This window comes from Sciurus carolinensis, chromosome 6 (assembly GCF_902686445.1).
Source record: "Sciurus carolinensis chromosome 6, mSciCar1.2, whole genome shotgun sequence".
Lineage (NCBI taxonomy): Eukaryota > Metazoa > Chordata > Mammalia > Rodentia > Sciuridae > Sciurus > Sciurus carolinensis.
In genome coordinates, this window is record NC_062218.1 from 135,825,895 (window position 1) to 135,846,547 (window position 20,653).

The following is a 20,653-nucleotide window of genomic DNA, read 5'->3' on the forward strand; positions in this document are numbered from 1 at the left end:
TGAACTTCCAAGGCTTCCGTTCTGTTCCACACCACACACCACATCCCAGGGTGCCACACACCACATCCCAGGGCGCCCAGCGCCATAACCGCTCTCTGGCCCTAATCCAGCCTCTACCTCAAGTTGGTGCTTGCGAAGTTTCCACACCATAGAGATATTGGCCCACCAGGGCTTCCGTCCGACCCGCGCTGCTCGCTTCTCTCCTTTGCCATTACCAAGTCTGGGTGGGAACTTTCTCCTTAGGGAAACTTTTCAAACAGCATTATAATTCCAGCTACAATGAGCTGTCATCATTTATGCAAGGTCAAATTTTCTTCACCTACTTCAACCGAGAGAACATATTGCACAGACAAAACGCAGCAGCAGACATGAGAATCCTGTTGTCTTCTGATAAGCAGACATTTGAAGATTTAAAAAATGCAATCCACCTACTGATTTCTTCTCTGCTGTGGAAAATGTTTTCCATTTAAAAAGCTAATATAAATAAAAGCTTTTTTTTTTTTTTTTTGGTGGTGCTGGGGATTGAACCCAGGAACTTGTGCACACGAGGCCTGCATGCTACCAACTGAGCTACATCCCCAGCCCTAAATGCTTTATTTTTAAATGAATTACTATTTAAATTTTTTCAAGTTTAATTTCTAATAAAGCAAATACTGATAAACAAAAGCTGTTTGGGGGCCCCTTAAGGATTTTAAAAGAAAAAAAAGCCTTTGGGAACTGCCAGTCTGCACATTACTCCTTTACTTAAAAACAAAAAATCCTCCATGCATAGGAGCTCCTTTTTTAAGGCAAAACCTTCCCTGATCATCTCAATCCTGGATTCTTTTATCATTATTTGTATTAAACTCCATCAATAAACTTTTTTTTTTTTTCATCAATAAACTTTCAACAAGATATAACTTTTCTTGTATTTACATGATGCTATGAGTCCAGGGAACCACACAAATATTTCCCATCACTCTTGTCTTTCTCAAAAAGATTAAGGAGCATCCATCTTCAAATAAGTCCTGTTGGCTCCAATACTATTTATAAGTATCAGACTGGCAATCAAAGCTCTCCACATTCCATTCCTCTGGCGCACGTCTTACTCACCACCAGCAGAGTGTGGTGTCTCCGAATCTGCGTGCCCCCTGCTCCTACCCTTCCCCTGGAGAGAAGGCACTCTCCTCTTCCCTTGAACTCATACAGTCCGGACTTTTCCAAAATGCCTGGAAACTGCAGCTCCCCGTGCCTCGGTAGCCTGCACATCTTCTTGGCAGGCAGTTCCCAAAAGCGATGACCCTGACCGCTTTCGGGTCTCCGCCACTTCTGCAACACTTCAAACACTCAAACCCAAGAGCTGCCTCTTCCCTCCTCGGCCCGGGGGCCTGGAGCCCGGAGCCCGGAGCCCGGAGCCCTGGGGCTGCTTACTAGGGGAGGCCGCCCCACCACCCTCCGGCACTCGCTCCCCACGCTTCCAAACCCAGCATCAGAGGACTCATTTCCACCTTCCTCAACACCGGCCTCATCGGAGCAGGCGCCTGGCAGTTTCGCTCCTCCAAACTCCAAGGCACGAAAGCTGAGGGATGGCCTGTCCCTCACGGTCCACCTGCGGATCCGCTCAGAAGCTTCCAAGGCACTTTTGCAGAAGTGGAGCCAAGCGCGATGAAGGCGTGTGCGTTGGGACTGATGGAAAGCACGCCTCGAATGGGCACGTCCCCACCCTCTCCGCATCGTCCTAAAAAACTACCGCTTGCAGTCACTATGAAGTCCAGAACCAAACCCGCTTTCCCCTTGTCGAGTGGACAGGCGGCAGGCCAAGCCCCGCGCCCGGTTCTCCCGGGCACCGTCAAGCACACGTGCCTTGGGGCTGCTCCACGGCCTTGTCCTGCCGAGCCGGCCTCCCCGGCGCCGCCCGCACCTCCTGCTCCCGGCGCCTCTCGCCCCAGGCTCTGTGGGCGGGCTCGGCCAGGCGCAGCCCTGGCGCCTGGAGACCACCAGTGCACCTGCACCGCGTGGCTGAGCCCCTAGCGCACAGCGTAGTTGAAGGACTCCACGTGCGCCCGCGTCAGCTCCTGCAGCGCCGCCTTCTGCTGCTCGGGAGGGACCCCGTAAGAGGGGTCGGTCTGGTGCTTCAGGCTAGGCCCGCTGGGCAGGCTACCGCACTGGCCGCCGGGATCCATGCCTCCTCACGCCCCACACGTGCGCGACTCTGCGGCGCGGCGGCAATAAGCATTAATATTAAACATTCTATAAGATATGGTTGAGTCCAAAAGAGAGAAATATAAAGAAAAAGCAGTTAAGTGGTTGTTTAAGGCCAGTGAGAGATGGAGGAAGGAGTGGGCACTAACTGCTAATGGGAATGAGATTTTTTTTGGGTGATAAAAATGTTCTAAAATTAGATTGTGGTGATGACTTTATAACTGTAAACATTCTTAAAACAATGAAATTGTACAACTACAATGGGTGAAGTCATAGCAGTAGATCTTTTCATTGAAATAGTTACAAGCACCCAAACAGGGAAACCTGTAAAGTTAGTTACATTTAAAAAAAAACAAAATTAGGTGGATTTGCAAAATATTTACAAGTGGTAACAACTCTTACCCATATTGGCCAATAATCCTGAAATTGCTTGAACATCTGCTCCAAGAAAGACTTCATTTAGAGTTGAAACTACTGGCAAACACAAAGTATGGACACGAATTCTTCTTTCACCTTTGGGAAAACATGATGGTAAGGCACAACAATATACAAAAAAGATTATGTGAAAGTCACCACAACTGAAAAACCAAGTAGTTACAGGAAGCAGAGACATCAAAATTTTAGTTGGTGAGCACTAAAGCCTTTTTTTAACATAAAATTCTTTTTGTTCAAGTTATTACAAAACAAAAAACAGTGATTGTAGTTAAATGAAAATATGAAGAGATTTTATAAATCTCTTCTAAACTTTTTGGTTATTTCTTTTGGCAATAAAATTTTTGAGTTAATACACATAAGACATCACTACTCTTGCTTGTTTTATAGCCTATTTTGACATTTAAAGTACAGAAAAACTAAACACAGAAAGAAATTTTTGTGTGTACGTTGTATATGAAATTTAAATTTTGTTAAACATTGGATCCTATACCCAAGTATCTCATTTGGTATATGCAAATCTCCCCACATTTGAAAAAAATCCTAAATCAAAAACACTTCTAGTCCTAAGCATTTCAGATAAGAGATATTCAACCTGCATATGATTCAATTTTTATGACATTCCTGCAAGACAAAACTCTTAGTGGTTACTAGAGATTGGTGATGGGAGAGAGAATGATTACAAAAGCAAAGGGTGATGCTGAGAAGGATGGAACCAATTATAATGTCTTTATTATGGTGATGGTTAACAGGATACATTTGTCAAAACTTGTGGAACTTTACATTCAAAATGGTTCAATCAGCTGAGCCAGTGGTACACACATGTAATTTCAGCTGCTTGTGAAGCTGAGGCATAATTGTGAGTTTGACTCTAGCCTGTGCAACTTAGTCAGCCCTTGTCTCAAAATAAAGTAGAAAAGGGCCAGTGATATAGCTCACAGGTAGAACACTTGCCTAGCATGCTTTAGGCCCTGGGTTCAATCTCTAGCACTGCAAAAAAAACCAAATAACATCAACAAAAAAACAAAACCAAAAACAAAAATGGTGCATTCAGCTGGAGAGGTAGCTCAAGAGCAGAGTATGTGCTTGGTGTGCATGAAGCCCTGGGGTTTGATCCTGGGTACCACCACAAAAAAAATAAATAAATAAAAATAATTGCCTTTGGGGCTGGGGAGATAGCTCAGTCGGTAGAGTGCTTGCCTTGCAAGCACAAGACCCTGGGTTCGATCCCCAGCACCAAAAAAAAAAAAAAAAAATTGCCTTTTACCATATATCAATTATAATTTTTAAAATGAGCAGAAAAGGGACTGAGCTGAATTTTTTGTTAAATAAAAAATGGTACCTAGAGATAGATATACATCTTAATTTTACATTTACAGTGTGTCATACTAATTATAATCATACAGAACATTCCTCTTAAAGATTTTTATTAAAGTGTCCTTACTATACACTTTTCATAGACTTGGGAGGGGTTGTAAAGATTGAGCACATATAGTACAGAAAGTCTCCCCCAAAATTAAGGAGGTGAAACAGGGTGGGAGTAAAAAATCTTTAAAGTAAAAAAGTAAATTTAACATGCCTTTTATCATTTTTGATTAAAACAGAAATTATAAATTAGGAACACCTTAAAAAGTGTTTTCTGAGTCAGGTGCAGTGGTGCACTCCTGTAATCCCAGTGGTCAGGGAGGCTGGGGCAGGAGAATCAGTTCAAAGCCAGCCTTAGCAAAAGCGAGGCACTAAGCAATGAGATCTTGTTTCTAAATAAAATATAAAATAGGGCTGGGGATGTGACTCAGTAGTTGAGTGCCCCTGAGTTCAATGCCTAGTACCCCCAAAAATAAACAATAAAAAAGTGTTTTCTGATGGTCAGGTGTGGTAGTATGTACCTATAGTCCCAGCTAGTTGTGAGACTGAGGTGGGAGGATTGCTTGAGTCCAGAAGTTTGAGGCCTGCCTGGGTAATATAGCAAGACCGCATTTCAAAAGAAAAATAAGCCAAATGTGGTGGTGCCCACCAGTGACAGGAGGATCACAAATTAGAGATAAGCCTCGGCAACTGAGTGCGAACTTGTCTCAAAAATAAATAAATAGGGGCTGGGGAGATAGCTCAGTTGGTAGAGTGCTTGCCTTGTAAGCACAAGGCCCTGAGTTTGATCCCCAGCACCCAAAAATAAATAAATAAATAAATAAATAAATAAATAAATAAATAAATAAATAAATAAAAATAGAATAAAATAAAAAAGGCTGGGGATATAACTCAGTGGTAGAGCATCCTTGGTCCAATCCCCAGTGACACACACACACACACACACACACACACACACACACACACACAAAAAGTGTTTTAGTATCAGTTCTTTCAAAACTTAAATACTACCTCTGTGAGACCTTTCTGGTCAATTCTATCGTGAAAGAGCAACTGTTATATTATTTATCCTATTAACTATCTGACTGCCTATTAAATTGTACAAAGGAATTTTTCAACTGATAAACCAGAGTGTTTGATACATAGCAGACACTCAATAAGTATCTGTGAAATAAATGAATAAATAAAATAATTTACAAAATTAAAGTCAAACATGTTGGCTTTACCAATAACAGTAACAAAGCTCTTATGGCTTAAAAGATACTACCTCCAAAGAAGAGTTTATTATAGGCCACAGAGTACATTACCACACCAAAAAACTTTAATATAATATTGTGCATATAGTTTAAGAGGATAGAGCTCATGGTTTTTATAATAATTAAAACAAACAAAAAACATACCTTTGCTTGATGTATACAAGAGTGCTGACTGAAAAGAAACCAACTGAGTGTCAGTAAGATTTTCTTCTACTGACATCTGTACTGCATATCCAGCATCTGGATTGACATTGGGCAAAGACAGTAAGTCTGTTGACCTAACAAAGAAATTCCCATGGAAGGTATGAATGGAAAGACCTAAGAGAAAAAAAATCATCAAAATGACTTTTATATATCTATATGTAGATATTTACATTTTATCCTAGTCATTTATTAGATAGTAAAAAAAGTTCATATACTACACAGTACTGAATGAGGTTGAGGAGTAATAACTGTTGTCTTCCTTTTTTTTGGCACTGGGGATTGAACCCCGGGGTACTTAACCACTAAGCCATATCCCAGGCCTTTTTATTTTTTATTTTTAGACAAGATCTCACTAAGTTGCTAAGGCTGGCCTTGAACTCAATCCTCCTGTCTCAGTTTCCTGAGTTACTGGGATCACAAATACATGCCACCACACCTGACTATAGGTATCTTCTTAAATTAGGGTGAGAATACAAATTTTCAAAAATTATTTTGGAGAATAATTTGGTAGTATCTATGAAAATTTTAAATGAATACTTATTTTGACTTTACCAATCTCTTATTTAAGAATTTAACCTATAGACTCATTTAAGGGCCACATTTAAGGGCAGAGTGAAAATATATAAAATATTTATATGTATAAAATAATCTTAAACAGGCCACATATGTATGTATAAAATAATTTTAAACAGATCTATGTGTAACAGCAAAATATTTAAAAATGGTTATCAGTAGGAAAATAACTAAATTGTAATTTGTTTATTCTGGTGAAAACCAGGATGAGATAATTTTACATGAACTAAAATTAATGAATTTTCAAGAGTTATTGAGTAAGCACCCACTACAGCTGCTCATGCCTATAATCCTAGCAACTTGGGAGGCTGAGGCAGGAGGAGTGCAAGTTTGAGACAACCTCGGCAACTAAGCAAGGACCCTGTCTCCAGATAAAAAGAAAAAAAGGGCTGGTGACATAGCTCAGTGGTAAAGAGCCATTGAGTTCAAATCCCAGTACTGAAAAACAACCAAAAAAAGGAGTAAGTTTCTTGGCAATAAATTCTAAGAAGGAACAAATGAGTGAAAATAACTATTTATGGAAATAGAACACATTATACTTAAGTATGTAAATGTACAGAAAAACCTAATATAACAAAGTGGCTACAGTAACTACTTAAGGGCAGAGTGAAAATATATACATGTGTGTGTGAGTGCACATATGCCTGTGTGCCCCCACACTAAAGCCAATACAGGAGTTTAGCTTTACCAATAATGTATTTATTCTTTTTGGAAGAAAAACAGATATACATATGCAGATGAAGTAAAAACCAACTTTAAAACAAAAGTCGCAAACAAGAAAAGGGTGCAGATCTGTATGTATAAAAACAGGAGGGAGGGGCTGGGGAGATAGCTCAGTTGGTAGAGTGCTTGTCTTGCAAGCACAAGGCCCTGGGTTCAATCCCCAGCACTGCAATGGAGTCAATCAATCTGAAAACTGTGTGCACTGAAACCTCCAAACCATGAGCCAAAAATAAACCTAGTCTAAAAAAAAACAAAAACAAAAACAAAAAAAAAAAAAAAAAAAAAAAAAACAGGAGGGAGATCCAAGATGGTGGACTAGAGGCAGGCTGCATTCCTTGTAGCTCTTAACTAGGGTTTCAAGCAGAGGATATCTGTTTCTCTGTGAGGCAGTCTTTGCTGCTTATTAATTCCCTGCTGTTTATCCCATTTGTCCACTGTGATCACCTACAGCCTGACAGCATACAGCCTGACTACTTTTTGAGTGCAGATTGCTCTCTGACTGGCGCCTATCATCCGCCATTTGCCAGTTTGCCTGCCTCTTGCCTATACATTGCCTGTCTTTCACCTACTCATCACCCACCACCTGTGATCCGTCTGCAGATCGTCCAGCAGTAGCCAGCAGACCGAATGCAGACTGCCAGTGGATCACCAGCTTCTGCTGTTGCCTGGAAGTCCACTGTCACAGTACCCACAGATTTGGTTACACGTGGCTGCCGCCATTTTGAGATAACAGACAGAACCTGCAGGAACCCGGCTGAATTGACCAAGTCCCGTCTCCAGGACCCTCAGCCCAAGCGACTGCACCCTGCCTCCAGGACCACCTGACTGACTGACCACGCCCCACCACCAGGACCCCTCAACCAGACTGAGCACACCCTGCTTCCAGGACCCCTGCACAACCAACCATACCACACCTGCAGGACCCCCCCACACACACCACAACCACGCCCCGAGTTGCAGCTCCCCATTTGCTAACACATTTAGAAGCCAGAGCAGTCATCTTGGATTATCCTGGTAGCAGAAGTTCCCATCTTTAGGTGGGGCAAATCCCATCCTGAGACACCTGATGGAGACTAGAAGCTCATTGAAAGGTACCTCACGTGCATCAGGCTACTAAAGACTGGGAGGCTTGAATACTATATGACTGTTATAGTGTACATTTTTTTTCTTCTCCTTTTTGAAAATCTTAAAGTTTTTTATTTCTTTACTTTTTTTGCTCAATTTTCCTTTTATTTATCTGTTTCCTCAGGGTCTCTTTCTCCCTTTTCTCATGCTAACAATGAACTTCTTTTGATTACACTTTCACTCTTTCTGCGATCTAGAGCTTCTTTACTCTTTTCTTATCCTATTAACAGTTATATCCTACACCCCTTTCCATCCTCTAGTCCTCCATTAGAAACTGAAGACCTTATTGTAAATTTGTTTGTTATACTGTAGATAATAATTGAACTCATCCTCTCTGTTTATTGTGACAATATTGTTAACATACTCATAGGGGCTATTTGGTTTAGGGCTGCATATTGTCTATACTGGGTGCTGCTAATATTGATCTCCCCCTTAAAGAAGAGGTTTTGGAAACCTATAGGGTCACTATAAACCTATGGAGGGGAAACTGCAATACCACAGATCTGCACTGCTAGAGGGGAGGATACATGAACAACATGAAAAAACAAGGGAAGAAAATGTTCCAAACAAACCTAGATTCTATATTAACAGAATCCAGTGACAGCATGGTAGAAAAAAATGTCAGAAAAAGAGTTCAGAATATACATAATTAAAATGATTCATGAAGCAAAGGATGAGATAAGAGAGCAAATGCAGACAATGATCACTCCAATGAGTAGTTGAAAGAGCAACTGCAGGAAGCAAAAGATCATTTCAACAAAGAGAGATTCTAAAAAAAAAAAAAAAATTCTTGAAATGAAGGAAACAATAAACCAAATAAAAAATTCAATAGAAAACATCACCAACAGACTTAGAACACTTGGAAGACAGAACCTCAGCAATGAAGACAAAATATTTAATCTTGAAAGTAAAGTTGCCCTAACAGAGAAGATGGTAAGAAATCATGAACAGAACCTCCAAGAACTTGGGATATCATGAAAAAACCAAATTGAACAATTATCTGGATTAAGGAAGGCACAGAGATACAAACCAAAGTAATGAACAACCTATTCAATGAAATAACATCAGAAAATTTCCCAAACCTGAAGAATGAAATGGAAAATCAAATACAAGAGGCTTACAAAACACCAAATGCACAAAATTACAACAGATCCACACCAAGGCACATTATAATGAAAATGCCTAACATACAAAATAAAGATAGGATTTTGAAGGTTGTGAGAGAAAAGCATAAGATTACATATAGGGGGAAACCAATATGGATATCAGCAGATTTCTCAGCCAAGACCCTAAAAGCTAGAAGGGCCTGGAACAACATATTTCAAGCTCTGAAAGAACATGGTTGCCAACCAAGAATACTATACCCAGCAAAACTAACCTTCAGAATTGAAGACAAAATAAATTCCTTCCATGATAAACAAAAGTAATAAGAATTTACAAATAGAAAGTCTGTGCTACAGAACATTCTCAGCAAAATATTCCATGAGGAGGAAATGAAAAACAACAATGAAGGTCAGCAAAGGGAGGAACTACCTTAAAGGAAAAACCAATCAAAGGAGAAACCAAGTCAAGTTAAAAAACAAAAATAAGCCCAAATGATTGGGAATACAAATCATATCTCAATATAATCCTGAATGTTAATGGCCTAAACTCATCAATCAAAAGACACAGACTGGGGTTGGGGTTGTGGTTCAGGGGTAGAGCACTCATCTGGCATGTGTGAAGAACTGGGTTCAATTCTCAGCACCACATATAAATAAATGAATAAAATAAAGGTCTATCAATAAAAAAAAAAAAAAAAAAAGACACGGACTGGCAGAATGGATTAAAAGAAAGACCCAACGATATGCTGCCTTCAAGAGACTCATCTCATAGAAAAGGACATCCACAGACTAAAGGTGAAAGGATGGGGAAAAACCTACCATGCACATGGACTCAGGAAAAAAGCTGGGGTTTCCATCCTTATTTCAGATAAAGTGGACTTCAAGCCAAAGTTAGTCAGAAGGAATAAAGAAGGACATTTCATACTGCTTAAGGGAACCATAAATCAGGAAGATACAATGATCATAAATATTTATGCCCCAAACAATGGCACATCCATGTACATCAAACAAATCCTTTTCAATTCCAGGAATCAAAAGAACCACAACATAATAATTCTGGGTGACTTTAACACACCACTGTCAACACTGGATAGATCTTTCAAACAAAAACTAAACAAAGAAACCATAGAACTCAATAACACAATCAATAACTTACACTTAACAGATATATATAGAATATTCCACCCATCAATGAACGAATACACTTTCTTCTCAGCGGCACATGGAACCTTCTCAAAATTAGACCATATGTTATGCCACAAAGCAGCCTTTAGTAAATGCAAAAAAATAGATACTATGTTGTGTTCTATCAGATTATAATGGAATGAAATTAGAAATCAATGACAAAATAAAAACAAAAATTACTCCAACACCTGAAGACTAAATAATATGCTACTGAATGAAGCATGGATAACAGAAAACATCAGAGAGGAGATAAAAAAATTCTTAGAGGTAAATGAGAATGATGATACAACATATCAAAATCTCTGGGACACTATAAAAGCAGTACTAAGCGGAAAATTCATTACATGGAGCATATTCAAGAAAAGAATAAAAAGTCAACAACTAAATGATCTATAACATTACATGGCAAAGTTCTAGAAAAAGAAGACCGGAACAACATCAAAAGTAGTAGTAGACAGGAAATAATTAAAATCAGAGCTGAAATCAATGAAGTTGAAACGAAAGAAAGAGTCCAAAAAATTGACAAAACAAAAAGTTGATTCTTTGAAAAAGTAAACAAAATAGATAAACCCTTAGCCACACTAACAAAGAGGAGAGAGAAAAATTACTAAAATTTGTGATAAAAACAGAAATACATAACATAATGAGAAGCTACTTTGAAAATCTATACTCCAACAAAACAGAAAATACTGAAGACATCTACAAATTTCTAGAGACATATGCTCCTCCCAAACTGAACCAGGAGGACATACCCAATTTAAAAAGATCAATATCAAGCAATGAAACAGAAGAAGACAACAAAAGTCTACCAACCAAGAAAAGTCCAGGACCAGACGAATTCTTAGCTGAACTCTACAAGACCTTCAAAGAAGAACTCATTTCAATACTTCTCAAAGTATTCCAGGAAATAGATAAGGAGAGAACCCTTCCAAACCCATTCTATGAAGCTAGAATCACTCTGATACCAAAATCAGACAAAGACACAACAAAGAAAGAAAATTTTAGACCAATATTTCTGATGAATATAGATGCAAAAATCCTTAACAAAATTCTGGCAAATTGGATGTAAGGGCGATCTGGCTGCAACATCTGTCACCCCACTGATTGCCAGGGTTGATTCGGCTGATCTGGCTGGCTAGGCAGGTGTCCCCTTCCTTCCTCACCACTCCATGTACGTCCCTCCTAAAGCTGTGTGCTCGGTAGAAGAGGACGACCTTCCCCGATAGAGGAGGACAGTTTTTTCGGTCAAGGGTATACGAGTAGCTGTGCTCCCCTGCTAAAATTCTGGCAAATTGCATACAAATACATTAAGAAGATAGTGCACCACGATTAAGTGGGGTTCATCCCAGGGATGCAAGGTTGGTTCAACATCTGGAAATCAATAAATGTAATTCATCACAACAATAGACTTAAGGCAAAGAACCATATGATTATTTCAATAGATGCTGAGAAAGTGTTTAACAAAATACAACACCCCTTCATGCTCAAAACACTAGAAAAAAATAGTAGGAAAATACCTGAACATTGTAAAGCCTATTAATGCTAAGCCCACAGTCTTAATGGAGAAAAACTGAAAGCACTCCTTTTAAAAACTGGAAAAAGACAGGGAAGCACTCTTTCACCACTTCTATTCAACATCATAGTTGAAAATACTAGCCAGAGCAATTAGACAGACCAAAGAAATTAAAGGGAGACGAATAGGAAAAGAACTCAAGCGGTCACTATTTGCTGATGACATGATTCTATATTTAGAGGATTCAAAAAACTCTACCAGAAAACTTAGAGACCTCATAAATGAATTCAGCGAAATAGCAGGATATAAAATCAACATGCATGAATCTAAAGCATTTTTATTCATAAGTGAAGAAACATCTAAAAGGGATATGAGGAAAACAACTCGGTTCACAATAGCCTCAAAAAAATAAAATACTTGGGAATCAATCTAACCAAAGAGGTGAAAGAGCTCTGAAATGAAAACTATAGAACATTAAAGAAAGAAATTGAAGAAGACCATAGAAGATGGAAAGATCTCCCATGTTCTTGGACAGGCAGAATTAATATTATCAAAATGGTCATACTTCCAAAGGTGCTATACAGATTTAACACAATTCCAATTAAAATCCCAATGACATTTCTCACAGAAATAGAGAAAGCAATCACAAAATTCATCTGGAAGAACAAAAGACTCAGAATAGCCAAAGCAATCCTGGGCAGAAAGTATCACTATACCAAACCTTAAACTCTACTATAGAGCAATAGTAACAAAAACAGCATGGTATTGGCACCAAAATAGACAGGTAGACCAATGGTACAGGATAGTAGACATGGAGACATACCCACATAAGTACAGTAACCTCATACTAGACAAAGGTGCCAAAAACTTACAATGGAGAAAAGATAGCCTCTTCAACAAATAGTGCTGGCAAAACTGGAAATCCATACACAGTAAAATGAAATTAAACCCCTATCTCTAACCCTGTACAAAACTCAACTCAAAATGGATCAAGGATCTAGGAATCAGACCTGAGACCCTGCAACTTACAGAAGAAAAAGTAGGTACAAATCTCTATCACATTGGCTTAGGACTAGACTTCCTTAACAAGACCCCCATAGCTCAAGAAATAAAAGCAAGAATCAATAAATGGGATAGATTGAAACTAAAAAGCTTTTTCTCAGCAAAGGAAACAATCAATAATGTGAAGACAGTCTACAGAGTGGGAGAAAACCTTTTCCACACACACCTCAGATACAGTCCTAATCTCCAAAGTTTATAAAGAACTTAAAAAACTTTACACCAAAAATATGAAGAACCCAATCAATAAATGGGCTAAGGAACTGGGCAGACACTTCACAGAAGTGTCTGTGACCAACAAATATATGAAAAAGTGCTCATCATCCCTAGTAATTAGAGAAATGCAAATTAAAACCACCCTAAGATTTCATCTAACTCCAATTAGAATGGCTATTATCAAGAACAAAAGCAATAATAAGTGTTGGTGTGGATGTGGGGAAAAAGGCACACTCATACTTTGCTGGTGGAGTGGTAAACTGGTTCAGCCACTCTGGAAAGCAGTATGGAGATTCCTTAGAAAATTTGGAATGGACCCACCATTTGACCCAGCTATCCCACTCCTCGGTTTATACCCAAAGGACTTAAAATCGGCATACTACAGTGATGCAACCACATCAATATTCATAACAGCTCAATTCACAATAGCTAGATTGTGGAGCCAACCAAGATGCCCTTCAATTGATGAATGGATAAAAAACTGTAGTATATATACACAATGGAATATTACTCAGCCATAAAGAATAAAATTATGGCATTTGCTGGTAAATGGATGAAGTTGGAAAATATCATGCTAAGTGAAATAAGACAAGCCCAAAACACCCAAAGCTAAATGTTTTCTCTGATAAGTGGATGATGATACATAACGAGGGGGTGTGGCAGGGGTGCAGAGAGAAGAATGAAGGAACTTTTGATGTTGTAGAAGAAAATGGGGCAGGAAGGGGTGGGGAAAGGAAAGATAGTAGAATGAGACAGACAGTATTATATGTATATTTATGATTACATGAATGGTGTGAATCTACACTGTGTACAACGACAGAAATGAAAAGTGTTTCCCCATTTGTGTACAATGAATCAAAATGCAGTCTGTAAAAATAAAAAAAAAAAAATTAAAAGAAAAAAAGAAAAATGACAACTTCAGATTTATAAAAATAAATAAATAAATAAAAGTAGGTATCTGAGATTTGGTTAAAAACAAAACAAACAAAAACAGGTACAGTAGTTTATGCCTGTAATCCCAGCAGTTCTTTGAGGCAGGAGGATCTCAAGTTCAAGGTCAGCCTACACAACTTACTGAGACCCTGTCTCAAAGAAAATTTTATTTTATTCATGTATTTGTTTGTTTTCTTTTGAGTGGGCGTACTGGGGATTGAACTCAGGGCACTCAACAACTAAGTCACATCCCCAGTCCTATTTTGTGTTTTATTTAGAGAAAGGGTGTCTCTGAATTGCTTAGGGCCTTGCTTTTGCTGAGGCTGGTTTTGAACTCAGGATCCTCCTGTCTCAGCCTCCTGAGACTGAAATTTTTATATCACTTATTGAACCATAGTGGTGGGAAATCTTTTATTTATTTGAGACAGAGTCTTGCTCTGTTACCTGGGCTGATCCTGAACTTGCCTCAGCATCTTGAGTAGCTTTTATTTTTTGGGGGAACATGGTCTCTTTTTTAAAAAAACTTAAATAATTCATACAGCATAACATTCACCATTTTTAAAATTTTTAACATATTCACAAAGGTTCCTATTTTTTAATAGTGTTTATTCTCTCTCCTTAATTGCATATACTAGTCTGCAAAGTATCTTAGAATGGCAAATCCTTTATTTATTTATTTTTTTGTGGTGCTGTGGATTGAACCCAGGGCCTTGTGCTACAAACTGAGCTATATCCCCAGCCCAGAATGGCAAATCCTATAAGATTAAACTAAGTGAAAACTTGTATTTATTGATATCAAAAATAATATTTACTCCTATGTTTTAAAATAAAACGTATCCTCACCTTTAGTGCATCGAATCCTCATAACTGCCTCAAAGCCAATCTTCCGAGTGAGGTACCTCTGTAGTTCCTTCTGTAATTTCTGTACTTGGACTGGGTTGTGCTGATGATGGTAAGAAGGATAGTAATAGACACTACCTGCTGAGTACCGAGAAATACACCCTGAAAGAGAACACACACATTTTTCAAACAGTGGTATTATCTGCTACTTCTATGCCAAAATAAGTACAGTCCTTTGATTCAATTTTTCCCTACCTTCTCAAGTCAAAAGAATATTCCATTCCATAACTGTCAAAAAGAATATTCCATTCCATAACTGTCAAAAAGAATATTCCATTCCTTTAAATCGTAATGTAGACATTTTCTATTTCTCCTCTACTAAATTAGAGTAGAAGGTGACTATAAGGTTTATAGATTAAACTGACTATTAAGCAGGGTGTAATGGTGTGCACTATGGTCCTGGCTACTTGTGAGGCTGAGGTATGAGGATCACTTAAATTTACAAGTTTAGGACCAGCTTGGAGCTGGGTGTGGTTGCCTGCACCTGTAATCCCAGCAGTTTGGGAGGCTGAGGCTGGTGGATCACCAAGTTCAAAGCCAGTCTCAGCAACTTAATGAGGCCCTAAAGCAACTTAGCAAGACCCTGTCTCTAAATAAAATATAAAGGCTGGGGATGTAGCTCAGTGATTAAGCATCCCTGGATTCAATCCCTGGTACCAAGGGGAAAAAAAGACCAGCTTGGGCAACATAGCAAGACTCCATTTCAAAAGAGAAATACCAAAACCACAACCATAACTAGCTCTCCTGAAACTCTCTGAAAGGAATAAAAATTTTACTTTATCCTCTACCTAGAATACTATCATGCCTATAATCCCAGCTACCTAGAAGACTAAAGGAGGAGGATTGCAAATGCTTAGGGGCACTTTAACACCGAGCTACATCCCCAGTTCTTTTGTTTTGTTTTTGTTTTTATTTTGAGACAGAGTCTTGCTAAATTGCTGAGGCTGGCTTCAGACTTGCTCAGTGGGAGAGAACTTGCCTAGCATGTGCAAGGCCCTGGGTTCAATTCCTAGTACGGAGGGGGGCACGGGGCAACAATGAAACAAAATAATTTAAATACCATTTTGCTACTCATTTAAGACAAAACAACAAAACAACAACAAAAAAACCCAATCAGGAAAAACTTACCCAGAGAAGCCAAATCAGAATACTGTCCACTGAGAAGGAATAAGTCCACAGCTACCTGCTGACCAGAACAGTCCAACGCTAATTTCTTATAGAAGTCAGTGGACGGTGTCAGGTGTATTTCCTATTAATAAATTACAAGGAGAATTTTTTAAAAAATCATTAAATTATCAAAATGTAAATATACACCTACATATAGCAATGTGTGACTAACAATTTTCTCTAGGTATTCCACATAATCCATAATCCTTTTGCTTTGACATTTGATTTTTCATTAAGAAGCATGTACTGATTAAGAATTTTCTGTTTCACGGCTAGGAATGTAGCTCAGTGATGTAGCACTTGCCTATCATGGGTGAGACACTGGGTTTAATACCCAGTAATAAAAGAAAAAGAAAAAAAAATTTTTTTCTGAGCTTAATTTTGTTGTTTTACTTTTAAAAAGAAATACCTCTATCAAATTAATTTTATAATAGGCAAAAATAATTATTGTAAACAAATCTAGCAAATGCTCAGTATGCTGGGAATCATTCTAAATAATTCATAAGCAATACCTACTTAGTTCTTACAACTATCAATATTTTCACTTTATATATACAGAAACAAAGAAATGAAGTAACTATTTAAATTCATACATCTAAAAAGCAGTGAAGGGCTGGGGATATAGCTCAGTTGGTACAGTGCTTGCCTCACAAGCATAAGGCCTTGGGTTCAATCCCCAGTGCTGCAAAAAATAAATAAGTAAATAAAAAGCAGTGGAATTTAGGCAGTGTGAATCCAGAGGTAACTTTATAACCAATATGGTATACTGATGTCCGTTAATCTTTTGGAAAACACAGGTCTCAAACTGTTAAATTTAGCTGGGCATAGTGACAAATGCCTGTAATCCCAGTGGCTTGGGAGGTTGAGGCAGGAGAATCACGAGTTCAAAGCCAGCCTCAGTAACTTAGAGAGGCCCTGTCTCTAAATAAAAATACAAAAATGGGCTGGGGATGTGGCTTGGTGGTTCGGTGTTCCTGCATTCAATCCCTGGTACCCAAAACAAAAACAAAAAACTTTCAAACTGTAAGTTTATACATACAAGGTGCTCAAATGCAATCTGAGGCTGTCGATACACCAAGTTATGACCATTCCTAACTGGTCATCCAGGTTCCCCTTTGTCCCTAGCAAATATATTCACACACACTCTCTCTTTTTTTTTTTTTTTTGGTACCAGGTATTGAAACCAGGGGTGCTTAATCACTGAGTCACATCCCTGGCCCTTTTTTATTTTGAGACAGGGTCTCACTAAGGTGCTTAGGACCTTGCTAAGTTTCTGAGGCTAGCTTTGAACTTGGCAATTCTCCTACCTCAGCCTCCCCAGTTGCTGGGATTATAGGCATGCAACCCCACACCCAGGTTCTCTTTTTGTTTTTTGTAGTACTGGAGACTGAATCCAAAGGTGTTTTACCATTAAGCTACATCCCCAGTCCTTTTTATTTTATATTTGAGATAGGGTCTGACTAAATTGCCCAGGCTGGCCTCCTTTGCAAGTCTCCTGCCTCAACTTCCCAAGTCACTGAGACTATAGGTGTGAACCACCATGCCCAGTTAGCAAGTGTTTTCTCTTAGTTACCCAGACTTTCTCATCAAAACCAGGCTAGATGACTAGTGGTTTACTAAAGATATTAAAAATAAGGCATGGATGAATCAGGTAGAGAAAAATGTAATAATAATTTCACATAAAAGTGAAACCTTTTACTTATTTCCTTATAATCTCTCCTCCCCACAACTGGAAACCTCCCTGCCCCCTCCCCCAGAGAAAACGCTATGGTCAAAGGGACACAGCACCAGCATAAATCTTATACACTTGATGACTTTCTAACCTTAGCAGATGATCTTTGGTTGGGTTCTTCTCGTGGTTTCAGGGCTCCCATTCCAAGAGTTGGGAGTTGTGTTTGAAAGACAGACATTCGACCACCAGTTGGGGACATCAGCTTAAAGGCAGCCTGAAGTGCAGGACCCAAGGCACTCTGAGTCTCCAGAGTCTTGGTAAACATTTGTGGCAAAGTTTTCAGTAATTCTTGAACAAGCTTGTGAAGTAAAGCAAGAAAACTCAAGAGTGTTACAATTCATTTTTTTTTTCACAATAAGTCAATATCTAATACAAAAGACAAGACACTGTGTTATGATGATGATCAGAAAATCTACAGACACTACAGTAAACAATGAAGTTGGTCAAATGACAAGAAAGCCATTTTAAGTCAACATTATAAATTGGCAAGCAAGACATCAAAATTGGGGCCTTACAGTTCTTGCACATGCAACAGCCCAGCAAGACTATAAGTCCAAAATGTATCCAAAAGAACCATAAGTTTAGAAATTTGGTTTATTTTAATGCCATGAATTATGGCTTTCTCTATTGCCTCCACACTTTATTCTTTTGAGTTCCAATATGAGTTTAGCTTTCCCTGTTGCAAAATCTAAGATATCCAGTAACTTTGCCAACCAGTAATATCACTACAAAAGAAAAACAAAAATCAAAACCAACTACCTAGTCAGGTTAGGTTGTACAAATAAAGAGCATTAATGGGGAAAAATACTTTGCACCATGGCACAGTGACCACTGCCAACAGCAGAGACCATAGACTTGCTAGTTAAAATGTTACCCCTATGGCATATATGCATGTACAGGGTAGACAACATCCCCCCTTCAGACACATTCTGTTCACCTCTCACTGTATTATGTCATGGCAATTTCCAGGCAGGTAATAAGAGTTTCTTCTGAACTGACCCCAATGACACTCTGTGAATCAGAAAAGCAAAGGGCACTGAGAGTAGCCTGGCTCATGTGCTTCTGTGTAGTGACCAGAAGCTTTATCTCAGCAACCCTCCCAACACCCCAAAGGGCTGGCAAGACATGTTTCCTTCAGATGTTCCTCCTTTCTGGAATAGGCTTCTTTTCTACCCTACTACAAATAACTTGCTGCATTAGACTTAAAAATGATTGGCACGAGATTGAACTTGAGAATTGTTCATCTAATGAACTTAAACTAAGAGCAAACTAAGATGCTGCATAGTTTAAAAATGTCAAAGCAAGCAGTAAAATTTTACTTAAAGTTCATTTAAAAAATATGCCTTAAATATTTCAATCAAACATGTCGGGTAGGAAAATGGATCTTACCTCTTTACTTTCATTTAAATTTACTAATAAGTTCTCTGGCATAGGTATAAAAACATCTGAAAAAATAAGTAAATATTTATTTTAAACAAAATTAAACTATTAAGAATGTTCCAAATACATTAACACTGATGCAATTCACTACATCATACTTAAAGAAAAGCCTGCTCCTCCACTATTATAGGCTATCCACACATGTTCAAAGAGCCACCAAAGGAGCACTGACTTGGGTTTTTTTTTTTTTTCATTCTGTTATTTTTTCCTTCCCCCCACCCCTCCCACCCTGACTTGGGTATTTATAGCAACTTTTCTTCTTTTTGTTTGATTACTTATGAAGGTAAATAGTTTCTAAATTAGAAAATAGTGATTGGTAAGCACTTAGTAAGGGTTTGTGCAAGTGTTCTGTTTCCTAGGTTAAAGACAGCATCTAAGAATCTTGCTTAATCTTTTTTTATGGCTGACCCTGCAAGCCAGCACAAAAATTTTATCTTTATACAGAAGTAATTCAGTTTTCCAATACTTCTGTCATTCCAAACATTCATGCTTTTTCATAAAGAAGACCCACACTAATGCCCCAACTAATAATGAGACTACAAATCCAATTAAATCAGAATGTATGCTAAAGTGGCCACTTTAGGTGAGCCTCTCAAGACTCACATTTATTTCTGCTTAGGAACTGAGTTCCCTTCCTTAGATGTAAGAAGCAAACTAGGAAGAGAAGAGAGGTAGTAGTAAACTATGAGGAAAATCACTTCCTATGTTTCTATATTGTTTTTGCTCACACAAAAATAAAGCTAATTATGAAGTTAGTAAAAAAAAAATTTAAAACATTAAATGCTTACTTTAGCTGTCATATGAAAATTTTGTTGCCTACTCTTCAGTTTTCTTCCTTTTATTCTTTAAAAACATTTTAAAAATTTTATTGAGATATAATTCACATATCATAAAATTCACCCTCATGAAAAGAAGAGCTCTGAACTGGGCATGGTGGCTCATGCCTGTAATCCTAGCTACTCAGGAAGCTGAGGCAGGAGGATCACAAGTTTGAGGCCAGTCTGGGTAACTTGGTGAAACCCTGTCTCAAAATAAAAAATAGAAAGGGATGGTAATGTGTAGCTCAGTGGTAGAGTACTTGCCTAACATGTATTAAGGCCCTGGGCTCAATCCTCAGCACCAGAAAAACAAAAACAAAACAAAACAAATAGTATTCAGTGCTTTACATAAACATATATATTTGTGTATGTATGTTCAGATTTGTCCCACTACCATCATCATCTCAAAAAGAAACCCTGAAATCATGGTTACTTCCCATTATCATTTTCCCTAGGTTCCTGGTAACTAATCTACTTTCTGTCCCAAGAAAGTTGCATGTTCTGGACATTTCACATAAAGAGAGCCATATAGGGCTGGGGTTATAGCTCAGTCGTAGAGCACTTGCCCAGCATGTGTGAGGCATTAGGTACGATCCTCAGCACCACATAAAAAAATAGAAAAATAAATAAAATAAAGGTATTTTGTCCATCTAAAACTAAAAATAATTTTTAAAAAAGAGAGCCATACTATATATATGGTCATTTGTAATTGACTTCATTCATCAAGC

At 38.3% G+C, this 20,653-nt stretch overlaps 1 protein-coding gene across 1 annotated transcript in view; it reads right to left on the reverse strand.

Annotated features, from left to right (window-relative positions):
* The window catches only part of Sec24a (SEC24 homolog A, COPII coat complex component), an 87,912-nt gene that overhangs the window by 21,103 nt on the left and 46,156 nt on the right, over positions 1 to 20,653 (reverse strand). Inside the window, 6 exon segments of the mRNA XM_047555124.1 lie at positions 2,584 to 2,694; positions 5,379 to 5,552; positions 14,712 to 14,870; positions 15,897 to 16,017; positions 17,759 to 17,965; positions 19,057 to 19,112. Coding sequence (XP_047411080.1) covers positions 2,584 to 2,694; positions 5,379 to 5,552; positions 14,712 to 14,870; positions 15,897 to 16,017; positions 17,759 to 17,965; positions 19,057 to 19,112 — 828 coding nt within the window.